The sequence below is a fragment of the Malus sylvestris genome, chromosome 8 (genome assembly GCF_916048215.2).
Source record: "Malus sylvestris chromosome 8, drMalSylv7.2, whole genome shotgun sequence".
Classification (NCBI taxonomy): Eukaryota; Viridiplantae; Streptophyta; class Magnoliopsida; order Rosales; family Rosaceae; genus Malus; species Malus sylvestris.
This window is the reverse complement of record NC_062267.1, coordinates 27,660,728-27,685,448: the sequence shown is the minus strand read 5'-3', so window position 1 is coordinate 27,685,448 and position 24,721 is coordinate 27,660,728. Positions and strand designations below refer to the sequence as shown.

Sequence of the window (24,721 nt, the reverse complement as noted above, 5' to 3'; positions counted from 1 at the left end):
GGAATGTCGTTTTTACATCCATTTGATGTAACTCTAAATCAAAATGAGCTACTAAAGCCATCACTATTCTAAATGAATCCTTCTTTGAAATCGGAGAGAAGGTCTAATGGTAATCAATGCCTTCCTTTTGAGTGAAACACATAGCTACAAGTTTCGCCTTATATTGTTCGATACTACCTGATGCATTTCTTTTGGTCTTATAGACCCATTTGCATCCAATAGTTGAATGCCCACTAGGTAGTTCAACGACCTCCTAGACTTGATTTTTAGCCATAGATTCCATTTCTTCTTGCATGGCATTATACCAAAGATTAGAATTTGGTCCATTCATGGCTTGGGAAAACGAGCAGGGATCATTTAGTGGTCCAACATCATAGTCAGACTCTTGTAGGAATACAACATAATCGCTAGAAATGGCAGGCTTCTTTATTTTTGTAGATTTCCTTATAACTACTCCCTGATCTTCAATTTGTTCATTTTGAGGAGTAACTTCTTCATGAGCTTGTTCTTCATGGAGTGGTTCCACTTGAACAGGTTGTATTTTAGGAGTATCAATTGAATGATTCTCTTGAAAAACAACCACTCTTCCTTCTTTCGAATAAGACTCATTAGCCTCACTAATTTCCTCAATTTCTATATTACGAGGAAATTCACTCCCACTAAGCTCATGATCTACAAGAAATTTAGCATTTCTATCTTCAACAATTCTAGGTGTGTGTGAAGGACAAAAGAATTTGAATCCTTTCGAATTAGGTAGATAGCCTATGAAAAAACCACTTACTGTTCTTGAATCAAGTTTATTTAATTGTGGATTATAAACTCACTTCAATTGGACAACCCCATACGTGTAGGTGTCTTAAGCTAGGTTTCCATTCATTCCAAATTTCAAATGGTGTTTTAGGAACGACTTTAGATGGAACCCTATTTAAAACATACACAGCGGTCTTTAAGGCTTCACTCTACATGGATAAAGGGAGACTTGAATTGCTAATCATGCTCCTTACCATGTCCATAAGTGTACGGTTCCTTCTTTCGGCCAAACCATTTTGTTGTGGTGTGCCATGCATTGTATATTGTGCAATAATACCCTCTTCTTCAAGGAACTTAGCAAATGGACCTGGCATTTGTCCCTTTTCTGTGTACCTTCCATAAAATTCTCCACCCATATCAGACCTTATGATTTTAATTTTCCTCTCCTTTTGTTTCTCTACCTCCACTTTATATGTTTTAAAAGCACTTAGTGCTTTAGCCTTATCATTTAAAAGGTAAAGATACATAAAGCGGGAATGATCATCTATAAATGAGATGAAATATTTTTGACCATTTAGACATGGGGTCGGAAAAGGTCCACAAAGATCAGTATGTATGGTCTCAAGCAACTCCGAACTCCTTTTGGCACCTTTAGAGGACTTGTTGGTTTGCTTTCCCTTTATGCAATCTCTACAAGTCCCATAATCAGTAAAATCAAAAGACATCAAGACTCCATCATTTACTAATCTCTTGATTCTCTCCATGAAGATATGACCTAATCTTTTATGCCAAAGCTTTGAGGAGTTTCATTAATAATACATCGTTTAGTACCAACATTGTCAGGCATTGTTGAAAGATTACACTCATGCATGGGGTCTAAATTTGTTGATGCACAAAACCGGAGGTCTTGGAACAACGTAAATCCGACCGTGAATCTGTAAGAAATGTAAATAACAAAAGATGTATCGTGGTTCACCCCAAGGTTTGGGCTACGTCCACACTGATTGTATTTCTCTGAGAGTATTTGTGAGGGAGAAAGTGTGAGAGCTTTGCTCTAGATAGGAGAGGCTTAAGGTTTGTGAGGGTGAGGATGCCCTTTTATAGAATAAGGGCTCCTCCCCTAATTACATATTTGCCCCTTCCTTTATTACATAATTACATTTAAGTCCCTCGAGTATTTATACGAGGCCCTAAATATGGTATAAACAGTAGTCCCCCAAGTCTTCAGTCAAGAGAGTCTTTTGGCTGGAGACTTGAAATTCAGTCCATGTGTGGGCCGAAGTAACTAGATGTTGTCTTGAACTGATGCTCAATATGAGACAGTGCTCAATCTGAAATGACACTCAACTAGAAGTAGTACACACTGCGAGGCTGTTCGGCTCGTGGCTTATGTTGCCTTGGTTGGCTCTGCTTGTGGCGTTTGAAGATGATGGAGTCCCTTTTATATAATAATGGCTCGCTTCTCAATACATGAATGATGAGCTAGAGTTTATGCTCTCTAATGATGGTGAGGGAGTCCCTTTTATAGAATAAGGGCTTGTTCCTCAATACATAAATGATGGGCTAGAGTTGATGCTTGCGGCGAGGAGGTTGCTCAGTAGGCGGCGATGCTCTCTAATAGTGGTGAGGGAGTCCCTTTTATAGAATAAGGGCTCGCTCCTCAATACGTAAGTGATGGGTTAGGAGTGATGCTCGCGGCGTGACGGTTGCTCAGCTGGCGGCGTTGCTCTTTAACGATGATGAGGGAGTCCCTTTTATAAAATAAGGACTCGCTCTTCAGTACATGAATAATGGGTGCTCTCTAATGAAAAGTAAGGGAGTCCCTTTTATAGAATAAGGGATCGCTCCTTAATACATAAATAATGGGCTAAGTCCCCCAAGTATTTTTCATGAGGCCCAGTTGAGGCCTAATATATGGTACATAATATAGTCCCCCAAGTCTTCGGTCAATAGAGTCTGTTGGTTTGAGACTTTCAAATTGAATCCATGTATGGGCCGAAGTGGCGGTTGTTCGGAGGCGGTATTTATATACCTTGCACTGAAGCTTTGTAGGTGAAGCTTTGTAGGTGAAGCTTTGCAAGTGAAACTTTGAAGCTAGAGTTCTGTAAATGAAGCTTTCAAAGCTGGAGCTTTTGTAAATGAAGCTTTTGAAGCTAGAGCTCTGTAAATGAAGTTTTTGAAGCTAGAGTTTTGTAAATGAAGCTTTCGAAGCTGGAGCTTTTATAAATGAAGCTTTTGAAGCTAGAGCTCTATAAATGAAGCTTTTGAAGCTGATTGACATGAGTGATGCTCATGAATGTTTATGTTGATTGACATGAGTGATGCTCATGAATGTTGTCATGAGTGATGCTCATGAATGTTGACATGAATGATGGTCATGAATGTTTATGTATGATTGTCATGAGTGATGCTCATGAATGTTTATGTATGAATGACATGAGTAATGCTCATGTATAATTTGGAGTACTGGGCATACTTTTGATCACCTGGTTGGTGGCATGAATGGCTAGTTGCCAAATTAGAGTATGGGTTGTACATCTCATCACCTGGTTGGTGGCAATAGCGGCGGGTTGCCAAATAATTTTGGAGTACTGGGCGTACTTTTGATCACCTGGTTGGTGGTAATAGTGGCGGGTTGCCGAATAATTGTGGAGTACTGGGCGTACTTTTGGTCACCTGGTTAATGGTAATAACGGCAGGTTGCCGAATAATTAGGGAGTACTGGGCGGACTTTTGATGACCTGGTTGGTGCTATTTTGGGCTTATGGGCCTTTGCTCTCCACAACATGCCAGCCCATTTATTTTAGGCTTTGCCTTTTTTTTTTTTTTTTTAACCCTTTGATGGGGTTTATACATATTACCCTATGATGGGGTTTATACATATTACCCTTTGATGGGGTTTATACAGATATTTCCGAAAGATAAGGAAAATAAATTACATCATTCTGGTAAGGTGTTTATTCCTTGCTTTTTCTTGTGATTTTCTGCTGCACACTCTCTGTCTCTTCACCTAGCAGACAGAAGGAATAATAATAGGAAAATCTTTTACTTTTCTTCTTTTCTCTTTCCCCTTTTTTTTTTCACTTTTGCTTTGATCTTTTTATTTTTCTCTGCTGCATGGTTTTTTGCTTTCTCCGTTTGCTGCACTTCTTTATGTCTCTTCACCTGGCAGATAAAAAGAATTATAATAATAGGCTTATCTTTTGTTTTTTCTTGATCTCTTTCCACTGCGCCTCTTTCTGTAATTTCTAAGTGGGTCTCTCAAATCTAATGGCGATTTGCTTTGCTCCTCTATCCACCTCCTTCACAGGCAGTGGATGTCAACTGAAGGCGCGTGAGGTTTTGTGGTGTTTGCCAAGGCCCAAACCCAAAGGAAACATTTTCACCTGCGAACCAATCGCAATTTCGTCGTTCGTGCCGAGTACAGTGACGACATTAGAGGTGGCGGCGGCGGTGCTGATTTGGTCGCTGGTTCCCGTCACTGACAGCAACTTTAGGCCCAAACACATGGACTGATTACGGTTTCCAGGTTGTGGGCATCCTTGATTGGGATTGTTCCATTGATTTGGGCTTTTGGGTTGTTGAAAATTAGGGCTCGGAGGAGGATGATTCACCTGGTTATAGGAATGATGCTCTCTATCTTAAGAGGTGAGGAATGCCAAACAAAGTAGACCATCTTTTCCAAGCCACCGACGAGACCCTCGAGCGCTATGGCGAGACAGAGTGGGACCTCTGGTGCTCTCACCTCTAGGTTGAATTTGCGACAGATGGCAGTGAATATGGCAAGCAGTGATTTGCTAACGTCCCAGGAGCAGATCCAAGTTTCTCCGCATTGTTTCCATATAACACACAAGGAGCCACACTTCCCAGAAGAACTTCAAGATCGCTACTACAGGATTCATCACTACGGCCAAGACAAACAAGGATGTTGGAGTTCGTGCGACAGTCTCCTGATCCTGACAGACTCCGTTCGTTTGCGAGCCGACTCAGACTCGGCTCGAAAAAGAAGATTTCAGCCTCAACCGTCTCGGACGAGATCATGTTCTTCGATTCCTTCCTATCACCATCCACTTTGGCAGCCGCCTCAGACTGGTGACTCAGCGATGACTCGTGACTCATCGATCGGTTGAATTTATCGGCAAAGCAGCCAGTCCAACTAGTGAACAGTGTACCCATCTGCCCCATTTTCATATACGATTTGAGAAAGAGAGAGGCTGTGACTGTTTTTCTGTGTGGGTTAGTGATAGGAGAGAGAAAGAAGGAATGTGACTGTGTTTCCATTGATTTTGCAGTGACTATGTAGGTGTTCGGTTCTTGGGTTTCTGCAGATTTTGCAGATCCACGGCGGAAGTGAAAAAATGAAAGAGAACCGACACAACCTTTCGTATCGATTCCCACAGACGGCGCCAAATGTTGATGCACAAAACCGGAGGTCTTGGAACAACGTAAATCCGACCGTGAATCTGCAATAAATGTAAATAACACAAGATGTATCGTGGTGCATCCCAAGGTTTGGGCTACGTCCACACTGATTGTATTTCTCTGAGAGTATTTGTGAGGGAGAGAGTGTGAGAGCTTTGCTCTAGATAAGAGAGGCTTAGGGTTTGTGAGGGTGAGGATGCCCTTTTATATAATAAGGGCTCCTCCCCTAATTACATATTTGTCCCTTCCTTTATTACATAATTACATTTAAGTCCCTCGAGTATTTATACGAGGTCTAAATACGAGACCCTAAATATTGTATAAACAAAATTCATTTTAAATAAACCATATGATAAAACACCATCACCAATATTCAAACCATTCTTAAATAAACTTATTATTGGATTGTCAAAGCAAACCTTAAAATTACAAAGTACCAACTTTGAAACTGAAATTAAATTTCTAGAAAAAGACGGAACATAAAAGACATTTTCCAAATCTAAATTAAAATTAGATGCTAATTTTATTATAAAAGTCCCCGCTGCTTTAACACTGGAGCACATCCGATTTCTTAAGTAGAAGTTTTGCTCATTGCCCCTCGGCTTCCTGTGGTTTAGGAACCCCTGCATGACATTGGTAATGTGAATTGAAGCACCAGAGTCAATCCACCATGTATTATTAGGAGCCTCAACAAAATAAGATTCATGACACACATAAGCCAATAGAGTACCTTTCTTTTCCAGCCATTTCTTGTACTTGGCGCATTCTTTCTTCTTGTGTCCCTTCTTGTTGCATAAGAAGCATGCATCCTTGTCGGCAAAACACTTCATCGGTTTCTTTCCTTTCACCTTAGGAAAAGGTTTGCCCTTCTTGGCACCTTCATGCTCGTTAATCACCAGATGAGCAGTTTCCAATTTCTCAAGTTTCAATCTCTCTTCCTCTTGAACACAGATGGTCAAAAGTTCATTGGAAGACCATTTTTCCTTATGTGTGTTATAGGAAATCTTGAATGGTCCATACTCAAAGAGGGAGAGAATTAAGAATGAAATTGACCAAGAATGACTCAGAAATCTCTATCTCTAAGGACTTAAGTTGAGCTGCAATGTCCCTCATTTCCATAATGTGCTCACGCACACTCTTGGAATTGTCGTACTTCATGCCTGAAAGTTTCTGCATCAGAGTGCTAGCAAGTGCCTTATTAGATTTCACAAATTGTTCTTCAATGGCTTTCATGAAATCTGTCACTTTATCACATTCTGGGATTGAGCCCCGAATGCTCTTGCTCACATTGGATTTGATGAGTATTAGACTTAAGCGATTAGATCGCTCCCACCGCTTATACACAGCCTTGCTTTCTTGAGTGCTTGATTCTGTGGGCATGGGTGGTTCATCTCCACGGAGAACAAGGTCGAGATCCATGCACCCCAAAGCCAACAGGACTTTGTCTTTCCAATTAGAAAAATTGTCACCACACAACATTGGAACACGAGATGAATCAAAAGAGATAACTGCAAACCAAAAACAAACAAATCATGCTTTTGAAATGTAAATTCACACCTTCCTGTGGGCAAAGGTTGTTTAACACAAGAATTCACATAAGCTTTAAGGTAATCAAGACATCTAAACCAAAAATCCATACCTGTGGGAATAGGAAAACTAACACTTAAATGTCTAGATTGCCATTTTTCTTTTCACTAATATTAAATACTTTCTTCCTGTGGGTAGGGTAGTTATTTAGGTTACTGTAATTTGTAGATGCCTCATTCCTTATTTCATGTTTATTAAAACTGAACTCCTTACGTGAATAAATCACACACTTTAGACTTAAGATGCTGCGGCTAATCTTAAATCAACATGAAGCTATTATATATGTATTAACTTACTGAGTTTAAATTCAAAGAACCTCATAACATACATGGATATGGCATCAACTTACAATTTTCATATAATAATGAAATGAAACTCGTAATATGAATAGATTAAACAAGTTTGAACCCTTAAGCACGATCAAACAATATCACTTCGTGCCTTTGGAAAACTGAATTGTGAACAATATGTACTGAAGGTGGCTCTGATACCACATGTTAATTATCTTTATGATCACATTCAGCGCAGTAATATGCAAAATAGAATTCGTACTAACCTCCAGCCATGATCGTCCAACAGCAGGTTTCCAGCACAGCGAAATCGAAAGCTCCTGTATCTATAGTTTAAGTGATCTTCTAGCCTATTGCCACTTGAGTACCTTTCTCAGATGGAATGCAAGGCTTAATAAAGACTAGGCTAGGGACCCCTTAATCTCACGTGGAAACAAACTGACTCCACTAATCCCTACCATCAAGGGATTCGCTGAGTAAAAATCTCTCTTCTTATCTGTCAACTAGAGTCATGCTCTTAGTGAAATGTAATCAACTAGAGTCATGCTTGGAGTGGGTTGTTTGACTAATTCATATCTTAAGTAATTACCAATATCAGTAACTAAATATTAATGACTAATATGTGGACCACCTTAAGTGAAAATATTTGAACGTTGCTAACATGTTGTTGTTGTTGTAGTTGTTGTTGTTTCGATCTAACTCTTCCTTGCAAGCAGTCTGCTATACCTTAATATATATATATATATATATATATATATATATATATATATATATATATGTATATATATATATTCTCTTTTTTTGTTTTTACAATATATAGGTTTATAATTTTCATATCTGCATCCTCAATTCTTAATGAGAAATGATCTCTCCAACAACAACAAAATCCACTTAGTCTTGTTTATCTTCTTACTGTTAATTTATTCAATTCATATTTTAAAAGGGTAATTGTCACAGCCCGTTCCAAAATATTACATTCGTGGCTGTGAATGGACGAAATTGCCCTTAAGAAATACTAAGTATGTGAAGCTCAAGTTGATAATTATCTAGGTTCCTAAGTTTTGAAAATAAAATGGAATTTAATAAGGATGGAACTTAGATTTTTAGGTTAAAATTTTGTGGTTTGGAGTTGGGGATTGGAAAAGGACCACGTGGGATCCCCATTCCTTATTTCCCTCCCCATTTCCCGTATACTGTCCTTCATACTCTCTTTCTCTTCCTCAGACCTCACTCTCTCTCTCTCACCCTCTCGAACACACGGGCAACCATCAAAACCACCTAAAACTATTACCAACGCCGGATTTAAAACCACCATTGCACTCCTGAGGACTCCACGATCACGTAGGTACCAGTTTAAGGTAAGTTTCACTTCGAAAACCCTAGTTTCTAAAGTTGCCGTGAATGTGTACTGTTCATGAGCTTTGAATTGGTTGATTTTTAGGACAATCCAAGCTCATAGTGAGCTTAGTGAGGTCCCAAGGAAGCTCGGAGTGCTTCGTTGGAAGGATTTGGACGTCGGGATCACGAGGGTTAAGTTTGGCCGGTTTTGCTTGGATTTTTCCGGTGAGATTTAGTTGTTTTTGAAGCTTAAAAGTAGTATATTGTGATTCTACATGTTGAGGGCTTTAAATTGATATATTATACGAAGAAACTGGTTGAGAAACGAAGGAGAACGAAGCATTTGAAAATTCCCCAGTTTTCCGGCCACCGGAAAAACCAGTCCGGCGAACCCGCGAGGAAGAAGGTGCGCGTGGGCGCGCGTGGACCCGTGCCTTCCTTGGCGCGTGGGGGCGCGTGCTACAGTAAAAAATTATTTTAAAAATATGTCGACGTCCGTGACGTCGAGTAGATCACTGTGGTATATTCATATACCCAAATTGAGCACCGTATGAGAAAGTTATTAAGGATTGTTGGTTAGGTGTTCGAATAACGTTTTATAGTTTTCGCATTAGGTGAAAATGTGAATTGATGATCCGACCGTTGGATCGTTACCAAACTTTAATACGTTGCAATACGTAATGTTTGAGGATTATTGGAACTTACGGATTGGGAATCCGAGTTACGGATCTTCCGGAATTGGAGTTGTAAGTTCATAAAATAAAATGTTAATCGTCACTTAGTTTTGGAAATTGACGGAGATCCGACCGTTGGATGGTAATGAAATTTTAGGATGTTATCCTAGAGATATATTGTGGACCTCTGGAAGTTATGGATTTAAAATCTGAGTGGTGGATCTTCCGGATTGAACTACGTAGTGACGTATTTTATATAAGTTATATATTCTATCGATATGAATTCTGAGGTTGGAATTGATTATTGTTTTAGGCGCCGATCGTCATGACGCCTTGGCGTATTGTGCTAGGGAGTTGTAGGGCGAACTCCAGGTGAGTGGGCAGTTTTGTTTTCCGTATATATATATACTTGACGTTTTCCCAGAAATTGAAATTGAATGAAAGTATGCTTTAAATGCAATGTATAAAATTATATGAAAAGTATATAGAAATGTGAATCGAATTGCCATGCATGAAATGATATGAAAAGTATGAAATTGAGATATGATGCATATGAATGAATGGTGCGGCGGACGCACAGGTGAGTATCAGGTGAGTATTTAAATACTGATATGATGATGTTGATGTATATTGAGCTCAAATCCTGCACCATAGTTTAGTGCTTATAGTATTCACCGCATCGCACGCTCGCCTTGGATCCAAGTAGATGCTGGTCGCACAGTCCACGCGGAGTGGGTGCGACGGGCCAGTCGAAGAGTGTTAGTGAGATTTCGACTGGTGGGTGACCTTAGATTATGTGCACAGATGATTGATGAGAAAGCACTAGAGCGTAACTTATGTGCAGAAGGCCGTACAGGTCACAGAGGTGACTCCGGCAGAGTGAGAGTGATAGATTTTGAGCTCTAGGTGCAACCGTACAGGGCTATTAGAGGGCCTCCGGTTGATTACTTTCTTGCACCTGATATGATTATTGTTGATGCATCCATACTTAACTGTTGAATTAGACATGGCATGGCATGATTGATAAAGAAAAATGTTGAGATAGTAAAAATGAAGTTTTGAGAATATATATGTATATTTATATTTTACATTTCTGGGAAAGTATACAGGTTTTACGGAGAGGGGTTACAACGTTTTGAGAAATGTTTGGATTTTTAAAAGAATTGTTTTACTGACCCACTCAATTTTGGTTTTGCGCCCCTCCAGGTTCAGGAATCACAAAGGTGTGGTGACTACGAGGAATTCGACGGTGTTCTGACAGATTGGACAAAATTAGGACTCACCTTCGGGTGTATCAACTTATAAATTGTATCTTAAAGCTTTCGTACTGTGCAAATGGTTACGTCATTCTCACGTGACGGCCAGCATGCCCTCCTTCGGGACGGGGTGTGTCAGTAATGCTAGCTAGGGACCTAATATTTAAACTAAATTTGCAAATCAAATGATTTGTCACAAATAAAAAATAAGTACATTAATCAACACTTTAAGTAATAATCAAATCATCAACGTCCACATCATTTGATTTACAAAATTTGATTTAAAAATTTGATCTCCCTAGCATTACTCATATTAAAAGTAAACATAAGTAAAGAAAGAAAAGTAGTATGTGAAACACACTTCTCTTTGTAATTCTTTTTCTGATTCGTTCACTCATTCTCAGATCTAGTACACTGAGCTTTATACATCCTCTTACTTAAAAGTGGTATCATGTTTTGTTTTAAAAGAAAGATAATAAGGAACTTGGAATATGGTGGCACTATAGGTGGTGGTAGTGGTGGAGGTGGCAGTGGTGGTCATGACAAGGTGGGGGGCCAACGAATGTTCTCCCCTTTGCTAATTAAATTACAGAAATAACAACTATCTATATGAAATTTCAAATTTTTTTCCACATGAAATTTCTTAATTTGATGTTTATGTATCCAAACAAGTGCATTTATATAATCAATTTAGGTTTTTTTTCTCCTCCCAACGGAGGGTAAGTGTTCTTATTGACTATTTAGCAGTATTTTGAATTTTGTATTGCTACTTTTTTTTGAGTCTATTAAAAGTCATGCATACTGATGCTTTTGGTTATCATGTTTAACATAATGATTGTAACCACAGATTTAAATATCGATATTATCGGCGATATTTCGCCGATAATATCGATTTTTCCGGTCGGCGATATTTTAACTGGTTTCCGTGGGGTTTTCGGCCAAATATCGCGATATTATCGATAATATCGATAATATCGCGATATTTGGAAATTATCGGCGAAATATCCATGGACGGTGGAATCGGAATCCGAGGCGACGTCGGAGAAGAACGCCGGAGACCGTGGGGCGATTCCCGGGCCGGTTTCGTCCCAAAAACCTTGCAAAAACACAAATCTTAACATTAATTTCACAAATATACATCAGATTTCACAAATATACAAACGATTCAAGGCAAGGTGAAGTCGGAGAGATTAGGGTTTAGGGTTTCATGGAATCTCACCTGACGAAGCGGAATACGAACGATCCTTGCTCCGCGGCGCACCTCTGACTTCGCCTGAGCCACGATCAACGGCGATCTCTGTGTGTGTGTGTGTTTGGGAGAAGAGAGATCGAAGAAGATGGATCCAGAAACCCGATCGAAGAAGAAGGATCCAGAAACCAGATCGAAGAAGAAGGATCCAGATCGCGGGAGAGACGAAGACGGAGAGACCGAGGGAGAGACGGAGACGGAGAGACCGAGGCAGAGACGGAGACGGAGAGACCGAGGCAGAGATGGAGACGGAGAGACCGAGGGAGAGACGGAGACGGAGAGACCGAGGCAGAGACAGAGACGTAGAGACGGAGATGGCGATGAGGTGGTGTCGCCGTTGATGTGGTGTGGAAGTGAGGGTGTGGGTTGTTCACGGGGAGAAGGAGAGAGTGCAGAGAGTGCAGAGAGTGCAGAGAGGGCGAAGAGGGAGAATGAGGGTTGTTCACGGGGAGAAGGAGAGAGTGCAGAGAGCGATGAGGGGGTGTCGCCGTTTAAGTGGTGTGAAAGTGAGGGTGTGGCGTGTGGGTTGGTTCACGGGGAGAAGGAGAGAGTGCAGAGAGTGCAGAGAGAGTGCAGAGAGAGAGAGCACGGTAGAGATGAGAGAGTGAGGGAAAAGAGATATCTGAGAGAAAAGAGAGACGGTGACACAAAAGCAAGGTGGGCCCTGGGCACACCTATTAAGATCAAAAAATAATTTTAAAAGTAAGATAAATGAAAATACAATTTAAATTGGGGGTGGGTGTAACAATCTACCCCTCTTAAAAGAATTTCGTCTCCGAAATTTAAAATTACTTACTAAACTGAAATACTAGAAAATAGGAAGAAGAATATATGTATAAAGAGAAATCAAGTCCAAATAATTACATCATATTAAAATTTGATTAATTTTTTTTTCAGTTACATATATTCTATATGATAAATTTCTATTTTAAATCAAGTCCAAATAATTACATCATATTAAAATTTGATTATTTTTTTTTCAGTTACATATATTATATATGATAAATTTCTATTTTAAATCAAATCCAAATAATTACATCATATTAAAATTTGATTATTTTTTTTTTCAGTTACATATATTATATATGATTAATTTCTATTTTAAATCAAGTCCAAATAATTACATCATACTAAAATTTGATTAATTTCTTTTCAAGTATCTACTTTTGAACTACTCACCACGTTCATTCTATGTGATGCTAAGTCACTCATGTATCTTACCATACAATGTATAAAGTGTAAAATATTGTACTAATTCATTATATATAAATGATTATGGTGTGTTTAAACTTATTTTATTAATTACTACATATTTTCTACACTTACAATGTTTGCCAGCTTGCTATATAATCAACTTAAATCAGTTAAATTCATCATGCAATGCATTTCCTTCCAATTTTTTATGATAAACTAATAGATAATTGACTAAATAAACATCCTGCAAAGTTTCAATAAAAATTTCCAAGTTTTTCTTACAATTTCCGTGGTTTCCATGTAATTTTTATCGATATCGATATTTTACCGATATTTCCATCGATATTTCCGTGTTTTCGGACTACCGATATTTCCGATATCACCGATATTTTCTTCCTTGATTGTAACCTATACAAAATTACGTTAGTATAGACGTTTAGCTTGGAACCAGTAACACAATGATTTGGTTTTGTAGATCGAAGAAATGAAAGAAACCCCTTGTGAAGAGTCATCTGAAGTTTTAAGTGGTTCAAAACAAGAAAAGCCGAAGAATGAGGAAAGAGGAGGTTCGTCACTAAACCAGGGTTCTGGGTAAGACTTCTGAAGCTGCAACCAACCACAGAAAAACGAAGAATAAATTCATATATCTGTCAAGAAAAGGAGAGACTTAGGGTTGCCTTTTAAATGATGTTTTTTGTTTGAGGTTAAAAAAAGGTTTTGAATATTATGATCATGTCATTGTGCGCCTAGCTAGGTTAATGAAGAGAAATTTTCATCCAAATATATTTAGTCAATTTCTCTTTTTCTTGATACAAGCACTCTTCTAGGATTTTTTGAGTTCTTTGATACACTAGTGATAATTTTCACTAATCGGTCGGGGATTTGAACTACCGCCAATTTGATGAAAATGTTCAAACAGTAAACAAATTAAAACACAAGGACCAACAAGCCAGATTGCAATCACAAATATCCATGATACATAAACATTGAAATCTAATCAAGCAAATCACGATTGACAAAAAAAATAAAAAAAAAGTCAGGATTTAACCCAAATTCCTTGCTCGCCAGGTGATCATCTAATACTAATACGTACGGCTCAGACACGTATCAATTTGCTCGATACTAGTCTAAAATGGCTCTATATGTACCACATATAAAGTATATAAAATATACCAAGACATCAAAAGAGTTTATCGTTATACCGTATCTTCTCAATGTTGTAATAGATCTCAAGTACAACTCATTCTCCCAATTAATAAGAAAGAGAGAAAAAATATCATGACACTAATGAACCACATGATGATGATCTAGAGGAGGCCAAAGTGCCTCTAGAGTATTCTCGGTTTTCAAAATAGCGTGGAGAAGCCACCTCTCTTTAAAAAGAGAAAAAGAAAAAGCATCCTGTAACGGTATTTCTCTCTTACACTATGTGTACTTTTTCTATATCCTTTGTCAGGGGTTCATAATGTCCTATTCCTACACACGCACACCTAAGATGGTATAAATGATTTGCTCAATACCATCCATCCAAAATCCAAAAGTGAAGATAAGCAATAAAAGCACGATATTTTAATTACAAAAAATTGTGCTACCTAAAAGCTATCACCGAGCATGGCATAAAAAATAAAAAAATAAAAAAATAAAAATAAAAATGATGAAGCGCGCACACATGCACCTCTTCTATAACCTATCGAGTGAAAACTCTACAATCCTATATCTTTTAAGATATGAAGTATTTTGATTAGTCGTGAAAATATAAAGCTCGAAATAGTACACTAATACAGTGAGCCTCGATGAAAAATAAAGGGAAAATAAAGTAGGAAAAATAAAGTGAAAACTCTAAAATCCTATATCTTGAAGGAAATCATGTAGGACAAAACATCAAGTAGGAAAAATAAAGGGAATTTTAACGAAAAACTCTCAGTACTGTTAATTTAACGAAAAATCATATTTTTACACTAAAAAGTCAATCATGATACTATTCGCTTTACTTTTTATTTTGTCGTTCGTTAAAACTCAAAATTTTTAAATCATTTTCATTAATTTTTCTAAAATTAAAAGGGTACCACATGTCTACCACTCTTCCATCAACATATGGCAGAGCAGCCATCATGCCACGCCTAAATTCCAACCTTTGACTACCAGAAGATGGACAAAAAAGCAGCATAGAAGGAGAGGCAGTTTATGGACTGGGCTTATGTAGTTGGCTTGGATCTTTTCAGCCCAGGTAATAAAACGCAGCGTCGCGTTATATGCCAAAGCAATAGAAAAGGGAAAGAAAGAGTAGTAGCTGAATCAAGCTTTGGTTCGCCCACAAACTCCAAACTCCCGCAGCGCAGACTTGTCGTGGACTCGGTTTCCAGAGGTAAAACTCCATTTTCTTCTCCACTTGTTTCGAGATATCTTGGGACCAACCTCTAATTTTTGTTATAATTGTTAATCAGATCTGTTTTACTCTCTAATCCCAAAAAAAAAAATAAAAAATTTAATTAAGTCAAATTAAACCTGTATTTGTTCATGCGAGATGTGGATGGATATGTGGAATTGTTTTGGGATTATAAGAATTGATAGGTTTTTTAAACTTGCATATAAATAATTTAGTAATTAATTGAACTAATTTGTGTCTTTGATAGATCTAATGCTTGTAATTTGTAATTCAAAAACACCTGAATGGTCACTGGTGTTGGATTTGTTGCTATTTTGTTTAGTGATTTGCATCTTATTATGCAATTTTTCGACCCGGGTATTTGAGATATTTTTTGTGTGGGTTACTTGATGCAGTCAGGTCATTTGGAGGCTCCCCTGTACGAGTCGTGTGACTTCTCAACTGATCTTTCTTGATTTGCCATGTGAGTGTTATTCTTTTGTTTAATTGTTAGAATCTGCTCTAAGTTTTGTATTCGGGATTTATACGGCTTTGCTTTTGTTTTCCAATCTGAACAAGAGTCCAAATTGGTGTTTTGTTACATTTTGTGAACTTCTTGTTTCAAACCGTTAAAAATGGTGCTCCATGGATTGAAAAATGTTAGATAAGCAAAAACCAGTGATTCAGTGAACTAGAGAACCCGCTCTTTTGGTAAGGGACTGCAAGAGAGCTAAATATGTTGTGCAATATCCATCAGATAGAGAGAAAGATTACCACTTTATATATTCCCTTGATCTTTTGATTTGTTACTCCATCAAGTTCATCCATCCAGTTAGCTTTGAAGTGGGTCTTCTAGTGAGGACCTGGTTCTAAAGAATCTTCGGATTAATTTTCAATTGAAACTGTGTTTTGTTCTGTTAGACGGTGATGATTAGTGAACAGGAGTTACTACTGACATTTTGCGTTAGCAACATGACATTACACAGAACTAGACTCAGTGGCTAGCTAAGTTCTACCTCCTGCTTCTCTAACTGTAGATATTTTTCCGTTAAAAAAGCAGACCGCTTCTCAAATGGTTTCATATTTTCTGTTATATTATTAAAGTTAGGGTTGGAGAGCTTACTTTATCTTCTGACTCATGTAAGTAAAGAAATCATATATGCTCAATCTCACGATATCATTCTTCTAGTTCTAGTCGCTTGTCAGATGATGCTTGGTTTAGATTTCATCAACTAAGTTTTGGTGTAATATATGATGTTATTGTGCCATAGCTGGCTGACTTTACTTTAACCAATTGAAAGATCACATTCAGTTTTCTTTTTATTTGTTATTTTATTTGTGGTATGTAATTATGTATGCATATGTATGTGCTTGTGTGAATAAAATGAGTCCCTATCTGTTGAGGAATCCCTCAAATAACCTTTGTTTGAGGAACACCTCGTGGGGTTCACTATTTTGTTTCAATTATCCGAACTTTCTTCATTCAAAGTTCATCCTCAAATGAGACAAATCTGAAACTGTAAGACATCTTGTTTCAGTAGATAGAATTAGATGAACAGGGTATTTGAAGGAAACACTAAAATGAAAGCCATACAATAATGATTTCAGATTTGAGTGATTTGTTGCAAGGATGATCTTTGAGAGAAGACATGAAAACTTATTGTTTGAATCATAGAAATACAATGCTAAGTGGGCCCTACAGATGTGTTCCTATAATAAAGCTTATTTGAGGGATCCCTCAGTTTAAGCTTCCTTTATATGTACTAAGTTATTCAAAGAAGCCTTTGGCTGAATACGTTTACATGTAGGCAGAAGGACGAAATAATTTGGATCCATGAATTTAGAAGTCTGCTATGTTTACACATAGTAGGGATTTTTTTTTTCAGCTATTTGGCTTGACTGCGAAGTCACTATATCGTAATCTTCTTGTGGGATACGCTTCTTGGTTGTTTTCTTCGTTTTGGTTTTTTGATTTGTATGGAGGATAAAAGATGTGTCGTAGAAAATAAGAAATAGCAAACGATTTTACAATTAAGCATTACAACACAATTAACACAGGATTAACTTGTAAGGATATAAGAACAGAAACAACTTGCTCTTTTATATGACAATCACATATTCTAAGTTAGACTCTAGGTAATAATATAATATGTAGTCAGATTTTATGATTAATATCTCACATGAGTAGCTAGGTAAATTACAAAAATGCATGATCGTTGCAGAATTAGCAGAAAATCTTCTTTCCATAACAAAATGGTCAGTTCTGGATGTTCATACTACTGGATCCTTGCCTTAATAGTTGGTTGGTATTGGTAGCTCAATTCCTTCTCTAGTGATTATACTATTACATATTCTCCAATGCTCAACTGGTTTTGTGTGTAACACCTCTATTGTCGATTTAGTTTTGGCATGTCCCTTTTTATTTGTGTGTGCATGTACTGTACGTCTCTTCTTTTTTTCATAATATTTTTGGTAAAACATATTTAGGGCGGACGAGGAACCTGTTGATCAAAAGAAGTACCTCGAAGAGTCTTGCAAGCCAAAGTGTGTGAAACCGTTCCTCGAGTATCAGGTATTTCCAACATCCTAATGTTTTTCGGCTATGAAATGTCTTTCTCCATTGTTTCATTACTCTGACCAGGATAAGGGTTGCCCTTGAAGACCAGCATGACATTTAGTAAGGCACATATCGAACACCAAAAACAGTTTGACAAATTTCTGAAAATAGAAAGTAAATTTTTTTCAAGATTCACGAGTTCAACATAAACTCACGATGACAGGAGATGATAGTCATCAACAACAACAACAACAACAACAAAGCCTTTTCCCACTAGTCAACAACAATAACAACAACAACAAAGTCTTTTCCCAGTAAGTGGGGTCGGCTATATGAATCCTAGAACGCCATTGCGCTCGGTGCTGTGTCATGTCTTCTGTTAGATCCAAGTACTCTAAGTCTTTTCTTAGAGTCTCTTCCAAAGTTTTCTTAGGAGATGATAGTCAAACATGTAATATAATTTACAAACAAACACAGAACTAGATTGAGTCATACATGTTTTAGTAGTTTGATCTCGTTGTTTAAGCAATTGGTCAGTGGTGGGTAGTCATGAGGAAACAAAAGGAAGTCAGAAATATTTTACCCTAACTATATGGAATTAATAAGTAGAGATAGTTAAGATATAGAATATTGATTGTCAAACAGTCCACTGTAATTATTTTGTGGTTTTCTACCTTTTGTGCATTCTCTGCTACATGCCAGAGATGAACAGGAAAACAGAAGTCTTTCCCAAAATGGTTGACCTACGTGGAAGTTTGTGGCCCTCGAATTTGAATTAGTTTGCAAAGGGTGTGTAAAAATGGCAATTTCATACTTTGTTGCAGGCATGCGTTAAGAGGATCCAAGATGATGATAGCGGACACAAGCATTGTACTGGGCAATATTTTGATTTCTGGTCTTGTATCGACAAATGTGTAAGTAGTTGTGTTGAATTGTCTTGAAACTCATTTAGTTACACCTTGTTTGTTCACCTAAGGCCTAAAGCTACAATTGCGCGGTGCAGGTTGCTCCGAAGCTTTTCCCGAAACTGAAGTGATGTGGTTATTAGTTTTGTCCTAGACTGACGGCATTTGGTTTTTCAAATTTTGAGCCAGTTAAATGCTTCAAAACGGTATGTTTTATTCCCTGAACTAGGGATGGATGTATGACACAATTTATGAATATGGAGGCACTGAATTTGTGATCAATAAAAAGTAAAGTTATACTCTCTCGTGTGGATAAATTTTTAGTACGCGGGCATTTTTGCTCACCATCGTTTAGTGTGGTGTATGCTCACCACTTTATTTATCATCATTAAATGAGTTTGAATTTCGAGATTTATGCTTATCTATTACATGATTCTCAAAATTCAAACTCACCTAACGGTGATAAATAGGATAGTGAGCATACACTACACTAAATGGTGGTGAGTTAGTACCTGGAACATGACGTGACGAGGAGTTCCCAGCGAATAGAATCATAACACCTGGCTATTTCAGTTTTAAAGTTAAAAAAATTGCCACGTTGTCGTTTAAGGGAAATTTTGTTAAATAACTAGAATTTTTGGTCAATTGGATTCTGAATTACCCCTATCTGATGCCAAATTTATCCCTTCCCCTCTTAACACCCACAACACCAGCGATTACCCACGTCTATCGCCGCCCTGTGACCCTGCCAACGACGCCCCATCCCTGCTCTCTTCCTCCTTTTCTTTCTCCTCTTCCCTCTTTTCTCTCCCATTCTTATGTTGACATGTAACGCGAGAGTAGTCGGTCGCAACCTCAGATCTGCTGTCGCCGGCCTCCGATTTAATGGCTTGTGAGGTCAATTGAATCCCGATCAGTTAATCATGTTTAAGGGCCTGTAGATCAATCATTGGTTTTCTTACTTTATTTTGAATTTGGTGATATTTAATTGATCTACAAAATGATTAAGCATGATTAAAATTGTAAAGATGAGATGGGTTTCACGGGAGGAATGGTGGAAATGGTAGTCTGCGCGGATGGGGAAGGAGGAGAAAGGGTGGTTGGTCCACTGGGGAATTGGAATCGATTAATGACTTTTTTTGTTTTTTTTTTTATCAAAACAATTAATTTTTGAAAGAGTTATCTCTGTTTTAATTGTTATTTTACAGGTGTCAGTAAGTAATTAGTTGGGAACACCACCTGTTTTGCTTATGTGTGTGTACCTGGTCCTGTGAAAAATTTCTCTTTGGTGTGCCCGCTGCACACGATAATTTATGGACAACACAAGTTAAGACGTTTTGGAGTTATCTAGCTAGTGTTGTTAGATCTCACATCGTTTAGGGAGTGGATCATCTATGCCTTATATGTGCATGTTGATCTCCGAAGTTAAGCGAGGGTTTTTGGGAGCTCACTGGTTTCGGATTTCATAGGAACTCCCAAGTTAAGCGAGAAAGGGGTCAGAGCATTCTCAGGATGGATAATCCACTGAGAAGCTTTGCTTGTGTGAGTTCTCAAAAAAAAAAACCATGAAGGTGTGGTTGGGGCTCAAAACGGACAATATCATGCTACGACGAAACCACCGTGAAGGTGTGATTGGAGCTCAAAACGGATAATATCATGCTACGGCGAAACCCGGAATGTGATGGACTCTAGGTCGGCATGTGACAAGTGTGCTCATTACTTGTTCATGTTTTTTTTTTTTTCTTTATGTGATTTCGAGTGTTTCCTCCTTATTGGCCTGTATATTTGCTGACGCTGTTATACATAAGTTACAAACATCACACAACATTCTTGACGAAACAGGCGGTTGGATTGAACTCAGAACTATTTATGAAAATACGTAGGTACGTATTTAGTATCGAATTGAAGTCACCATTGTAGAGTTGAACTTTGAAACTATATATTTACAAGCACATAAGTACTAGATTTTAGAAGTATCCAATTACAAGGAAAAATGGGGTGTGAACTAGATCTGGCAATTTTATAAACAACACAAAAGTTCGACTCAAAAAAATTAGAAACCAGGTCGCAGTATAAAAGGTTAAAAAAAAAAAAACATAGTAGAGACTTTTGAAAAGCTTGGATGCATAAAAAAAGGGTTGTGTTGTCCACACATTTTTTTTTTATTTCTCACGCACTATCTTATTTTTTAGCTGTTGAATTGAATAAAATCAATGGATGTAAATTAATAAGTGATGTGTAGATATCACACCCCTAAAAAAATACGTGAGCATGCTACATAAATGCAGATTGAATCTTAGAAATATATAAAAATGTTAAAGGATTTGATTAACCTGGGTCAAATGATGGAATTGTTAAATGTTGTGAAATTACGATATGTGTGCAGTGAAATATAAAGTAAATAAGGCATAATATTTACGAGGTTCGATAAGTAGGATTAAAATCTCATAAAATACTTGCAAGAGTACAAGACAGAGACAGTTGTAGCATGAATGCTCAAATAAGGTCGTTCTTTCACAAGGATTGAACGAATAACTTGTATTTAAACTAATCCTTAATTAACTATTTGAAACAGATTTTTAGAAAAAAAAAGATTGAGATTGTGAAAGTTAAAAGATGTAAATAAAAGAAACAAAAATGATTCAAAGAACAAAATCACGCTTGCAAGAAGAAATTTAACAGTTTTTAAGAAAATCACTTATGGAAAAGACTAAAGTTTAGCGGTTGCCATGAACAATTCTACACTGTTCTACCAATTAATGATGAATTACTACATGCATGTTTTGAATGTTAGGTTTTCCTATAACATATTCTCCTATAACATATTTTCCTCGTAATGTTCTAACAAAAACCTATATTTAACATGCAATCCGATTGTGATATGCAGATCAAATATGAATATGTAAGACTCATTAAGTTATGTGAAAACCCTTTGAAATACACCCCAATGCTTAAGATCATGATATTCACCTTAAGTGAAAATCACAATTATCAATCACAAGAAGCTATCCTCAATTTCAGGTGATGTTCCAACAGAAATTGCGTCAAGTCACTTGTCTAATTCTCTCCTCACTAAGTCAATTAGATAATTTAAGCAAAGTGATTAATAATTCAAAACAAACATGCATATATTCATAAGAAATTTGATAAGAATTACATATTCATGCTAAGGCTCGTGGTCTCATCTTAGAAAAATGAATTAGTTACATATTCATAATAAAAGTCACATAAAATATCATTAGAATTAAGTAGAAGAAAAGCACCCTTGTAGGTTGAAGTTTGCAAAGTGCCAGAGCCATCAGCAGAGTTCTCTCAATTCGCGTAAAGAACCCTAATGGTCGACTGGGTGCTTATAAACAGCAACTTACTCATAATCCCACCTAGTAAGGTCTTCTTAAAAACTGTAAGCAAAATAACAAAAGGATAACTTAAAATCACAATCCTAATCCAATTAGGTAATCTGCCAGTTAGAAGCTCTTCACGTTTCTGGACCAAACCAACACACAAGAAGGCCCAAAAAGTCTTGTCTTAAAGGTCAGGACGTCTTACTACAACTTTGTAGAATGGCTAAACTACAGAAAATGCCATCTTCGTACACCAAAGTCAGAATTAAGCCCAATAGGTCAATCTTCCAGGACTATGCGGTGGTCACTTGTGAGTCTACTCCAATTGGAAATTCCCCAAAACATTTAATCACTTTTTGCATAGAATAAAGTCACATGTCCTACATTTAAAATATAAAATAGAGTATCAAAATCTCACTAAAACATACTAAGAATAAGGTAAAATATACATTATGAAATCGACTCAACACTTTTTCTTTGTTTCTTCGGCCAATAATAATCTACATTCATATGACAAGTTATACACTTGATTTAAGAAATGAGTCGTACAGAGGTATGAGGATAAAATAAAAATAATTTTCTTATCTGTGAGATTTTGACAGAAAGAGGTGAGAGGTAAGTAGTGCTTCACCGGATTCATAGTGTTGCGCCTTCCACTGACACGAGAACTTATCATGCTGATAACGTGTTAAGAAGTAGACGTAAAATATAAAGTAATAAGGCATAATACTTATGAGGTTTGGCAACTGTACCTATGTCCTCGGTGCTAGTTTCTTTCATTATCTAACATATTAAGAGTACAAAAATAACTCTTACTATTTTTCTCTTCTCCCTAGCCTTAGGGCTAGTTTGGTATTGATGTGCTTTGAAAAAAAACTACTTCTGCCGTGCTGTGAGAATAAGAAGCTGTAAAATAAAGTAGCAGAATGTTTGGTAAACTTTTTTGTAAAAATACTTTTGGAAAAAAAAGAGAGCAGTATTATAGTGTTTGGTAAATTTTTATGTAAAACAGCTGTGACTGTGTAAAATGACCAAAAAAATGTATAATACTAAATGTGTCATTAATCTAATTTTCTTAACAAATAAAGATGAATTACTAAATATACTTGCTTGATCTTAATGTACTCTTTTTCTATACGATTATGAGCATTTTTCCCACTAAATTTTTTCTTTTTGTTATTTTGTAATCCTTTTTTTAGTATTTTATTATTATTAATTCATATATTTCCCCCCATTAAAACCCATCATGCTCATTAAAAAAGTCCAACTCCCAAAGAGTTCCCCATGAACCGGCATATCTCCACTCTCCCTAAAAACCTCATCGACTTCACCAAAAAAATATGATTATTTTTGTCCATCAATCTGCGTCCAAATACGAAGGCACGAACCAACTACAAAAGCCCACACTCTGCTACTACTGCAACATCGAATTAGACATAGTCAAACCCAGATCATCAAATCTGCAGCCTCTAGTCCAAAGCCATACTTGCAATCTCTACCATCGAACCTGAACGAAGCTCGAATCGAATAAAGCCTAAATTGCTTGCTGCTGCACCACGAATCTGAATCTCACAAACCCAATTCGCATTCGGATGAAGTCCTAGTTAGAGGTGCATGCTTGGCTCTAATCTCACAAACCCAGTTGGAGTTGCGGAGGCGAATGCTTGGAGACGACGAGGCGTTGGAGACGGGGTGGGCAATGTTGGCAAATTGAAAATTTCATTACTAAAATTATTGTATCTCTGTGATTTTCACAAGAAGGTTTTTAGCTTTTTTTTTTCATCTAAAACTTTGAAATAAAACTGAATTGGAATGTTTACCGAGCACCACAAACTTTCCAAACTTTTTTTTTGATAACCACTTTTTTTTAAATCATCTCAGTACCAAACCAGAGCTTAGTATATGTCACTGTATTTTTCTTAGTATATGTCACTGTATTTTTCTTATGCATCTCTCTTCTTTCTTTTGCGTGTGATATTTTGTTGTGTACAATAATGCAAATCATATATAAAGGTATTCATCCGACAATTACAAAAAGCAAACTAACCTTATTTAGAAAGTGTTCATGTGAACAGTAAAGACTTCAATTATCAGGCTTCAAAGTCTTCATATGCACAGTAATATTTCAATTATTAGCTTCAAATTCATCATTTGGGTCATACACCATATTTACAACATTAAAAAATAAAAACAATATAACTGGCAATCGTAGAAGAAAAGATAAGTCTTTCTTGAAACTCATTTAGTTATACTGTCTTGCTTGTTCACCTAAAAGTCTAACACTATAATTGCTCGATGCTGGTAGCTCCAAAGCTTTTTTCCTGAAACTAAAGTGCTGTGCTGATTAGTTTTTTCCTAGAATGACTGCATTTGGTTTTCAATTTTTGAGTCAATTAAAGAATGAGGATTCTCTTCGGATACTCTTTGTGAGGATCTTAGCGATTCTTCAATCGTGTCCGTTCATCGTAAATCGTGCAATCAGAAATCATTTTAAATACTTTTATTTTAAATGAAATATGAATAGTATATGACGAAAACTGACCGTACGATATTCAATCAACGAATACTATTTGAGGATTATCAGGATCCTCCTGGTCAATTAAATGCTTCAAAATAGTATGTTTTGTTCCCCGAACTAGGGATGGATGATTGACACATTTTATGAACATGGAGGCATTGATTTTGTGATCAACAAAAAGTAAAGTTAGGCTCTTTGGTGTGCCTGATGCGCACGATAATTTCTTGATGATAGTCTTGTAAACACGAGTTTTTTTTTTTTTTTTTGGGTAA

The 24,721-nt window shown here is 37.0% G+C and overlaps 2 protein-coding genes across 2 annotated transcripts; one reads left to right on the top strand and one right to left on the bottom strand.

Moving 5' to 3' along the window:
* Positions 1 to 5,542: 5,542 nt before the first annotated feature.
* On the bottom strand, positions 5,543 to 7,342 carry LOC126631030 (uncharacterized). Its single transcript, XM_050301191.1, has 2 exons — positions 7,316 to 7,342; positions 5,543 to 6,680 (listed from the first exon to the last, which is right to left on the bottom strand). The coding sequence occupies exons 1-2, from the start codon at positions 7,323 to 7,325 to the stop codon at positions 6,193 to 6,195; spliced, it is 498 nt and encodes a 165-aa protein (XP_050157148.1). The 5' UTR covers positions 7,326 to 7,342; the 3' UTR covers positions 5,543 to 6,192.
* A 7,629-nt stretch (positions 7,343 to 14,971) lies between these two features.
* On the top strand, positions 14,972 to 18,889 carry LOC126631032 (cytochrome b-c1 complex subunit 6-1, mitochondrial). Its single transcript, XM_050301193.1, has 5 exons — positions 14,972 to 15,125; positions 15,542 to 15,609; positions 17,613 to 17,697; positions 18,507 to 18,596; positions 18,686 to 18,889. Coding segments are annotated over exons 2-5 (210 nt in total). The 5' UTR covers positions 14,972 to 15,125; positions 15,542 to 15,607; the 3' UTR covers positions 18,719 to 18,889.
* Positions 18,890 to 24,721: the final 5,832 nt, after the last annotated feature.

What these genes read in the sequence shown, in the direction of transcription:
- LOC126631032 (XM_050301193.1), top strand. An exon ending in AACCGTTCCTCGAGTATCAG is followed by an intron (nt 17,698 to 18,506) that starts GTATTTCCAACA and finishes ACTTTGTTGCAG; the next exon opens with GCATGCGTTAAGAGGATCCA. An exon ending in GGTCTTGTATCGACAAATGT is followed by an intron (nt 18,597 to 18,685) that starts GTAAGTAGTTGT and finishes TGCGCGGTGCAG; the next exon opens with GTTGCTCCGAAGCTTTTCCC.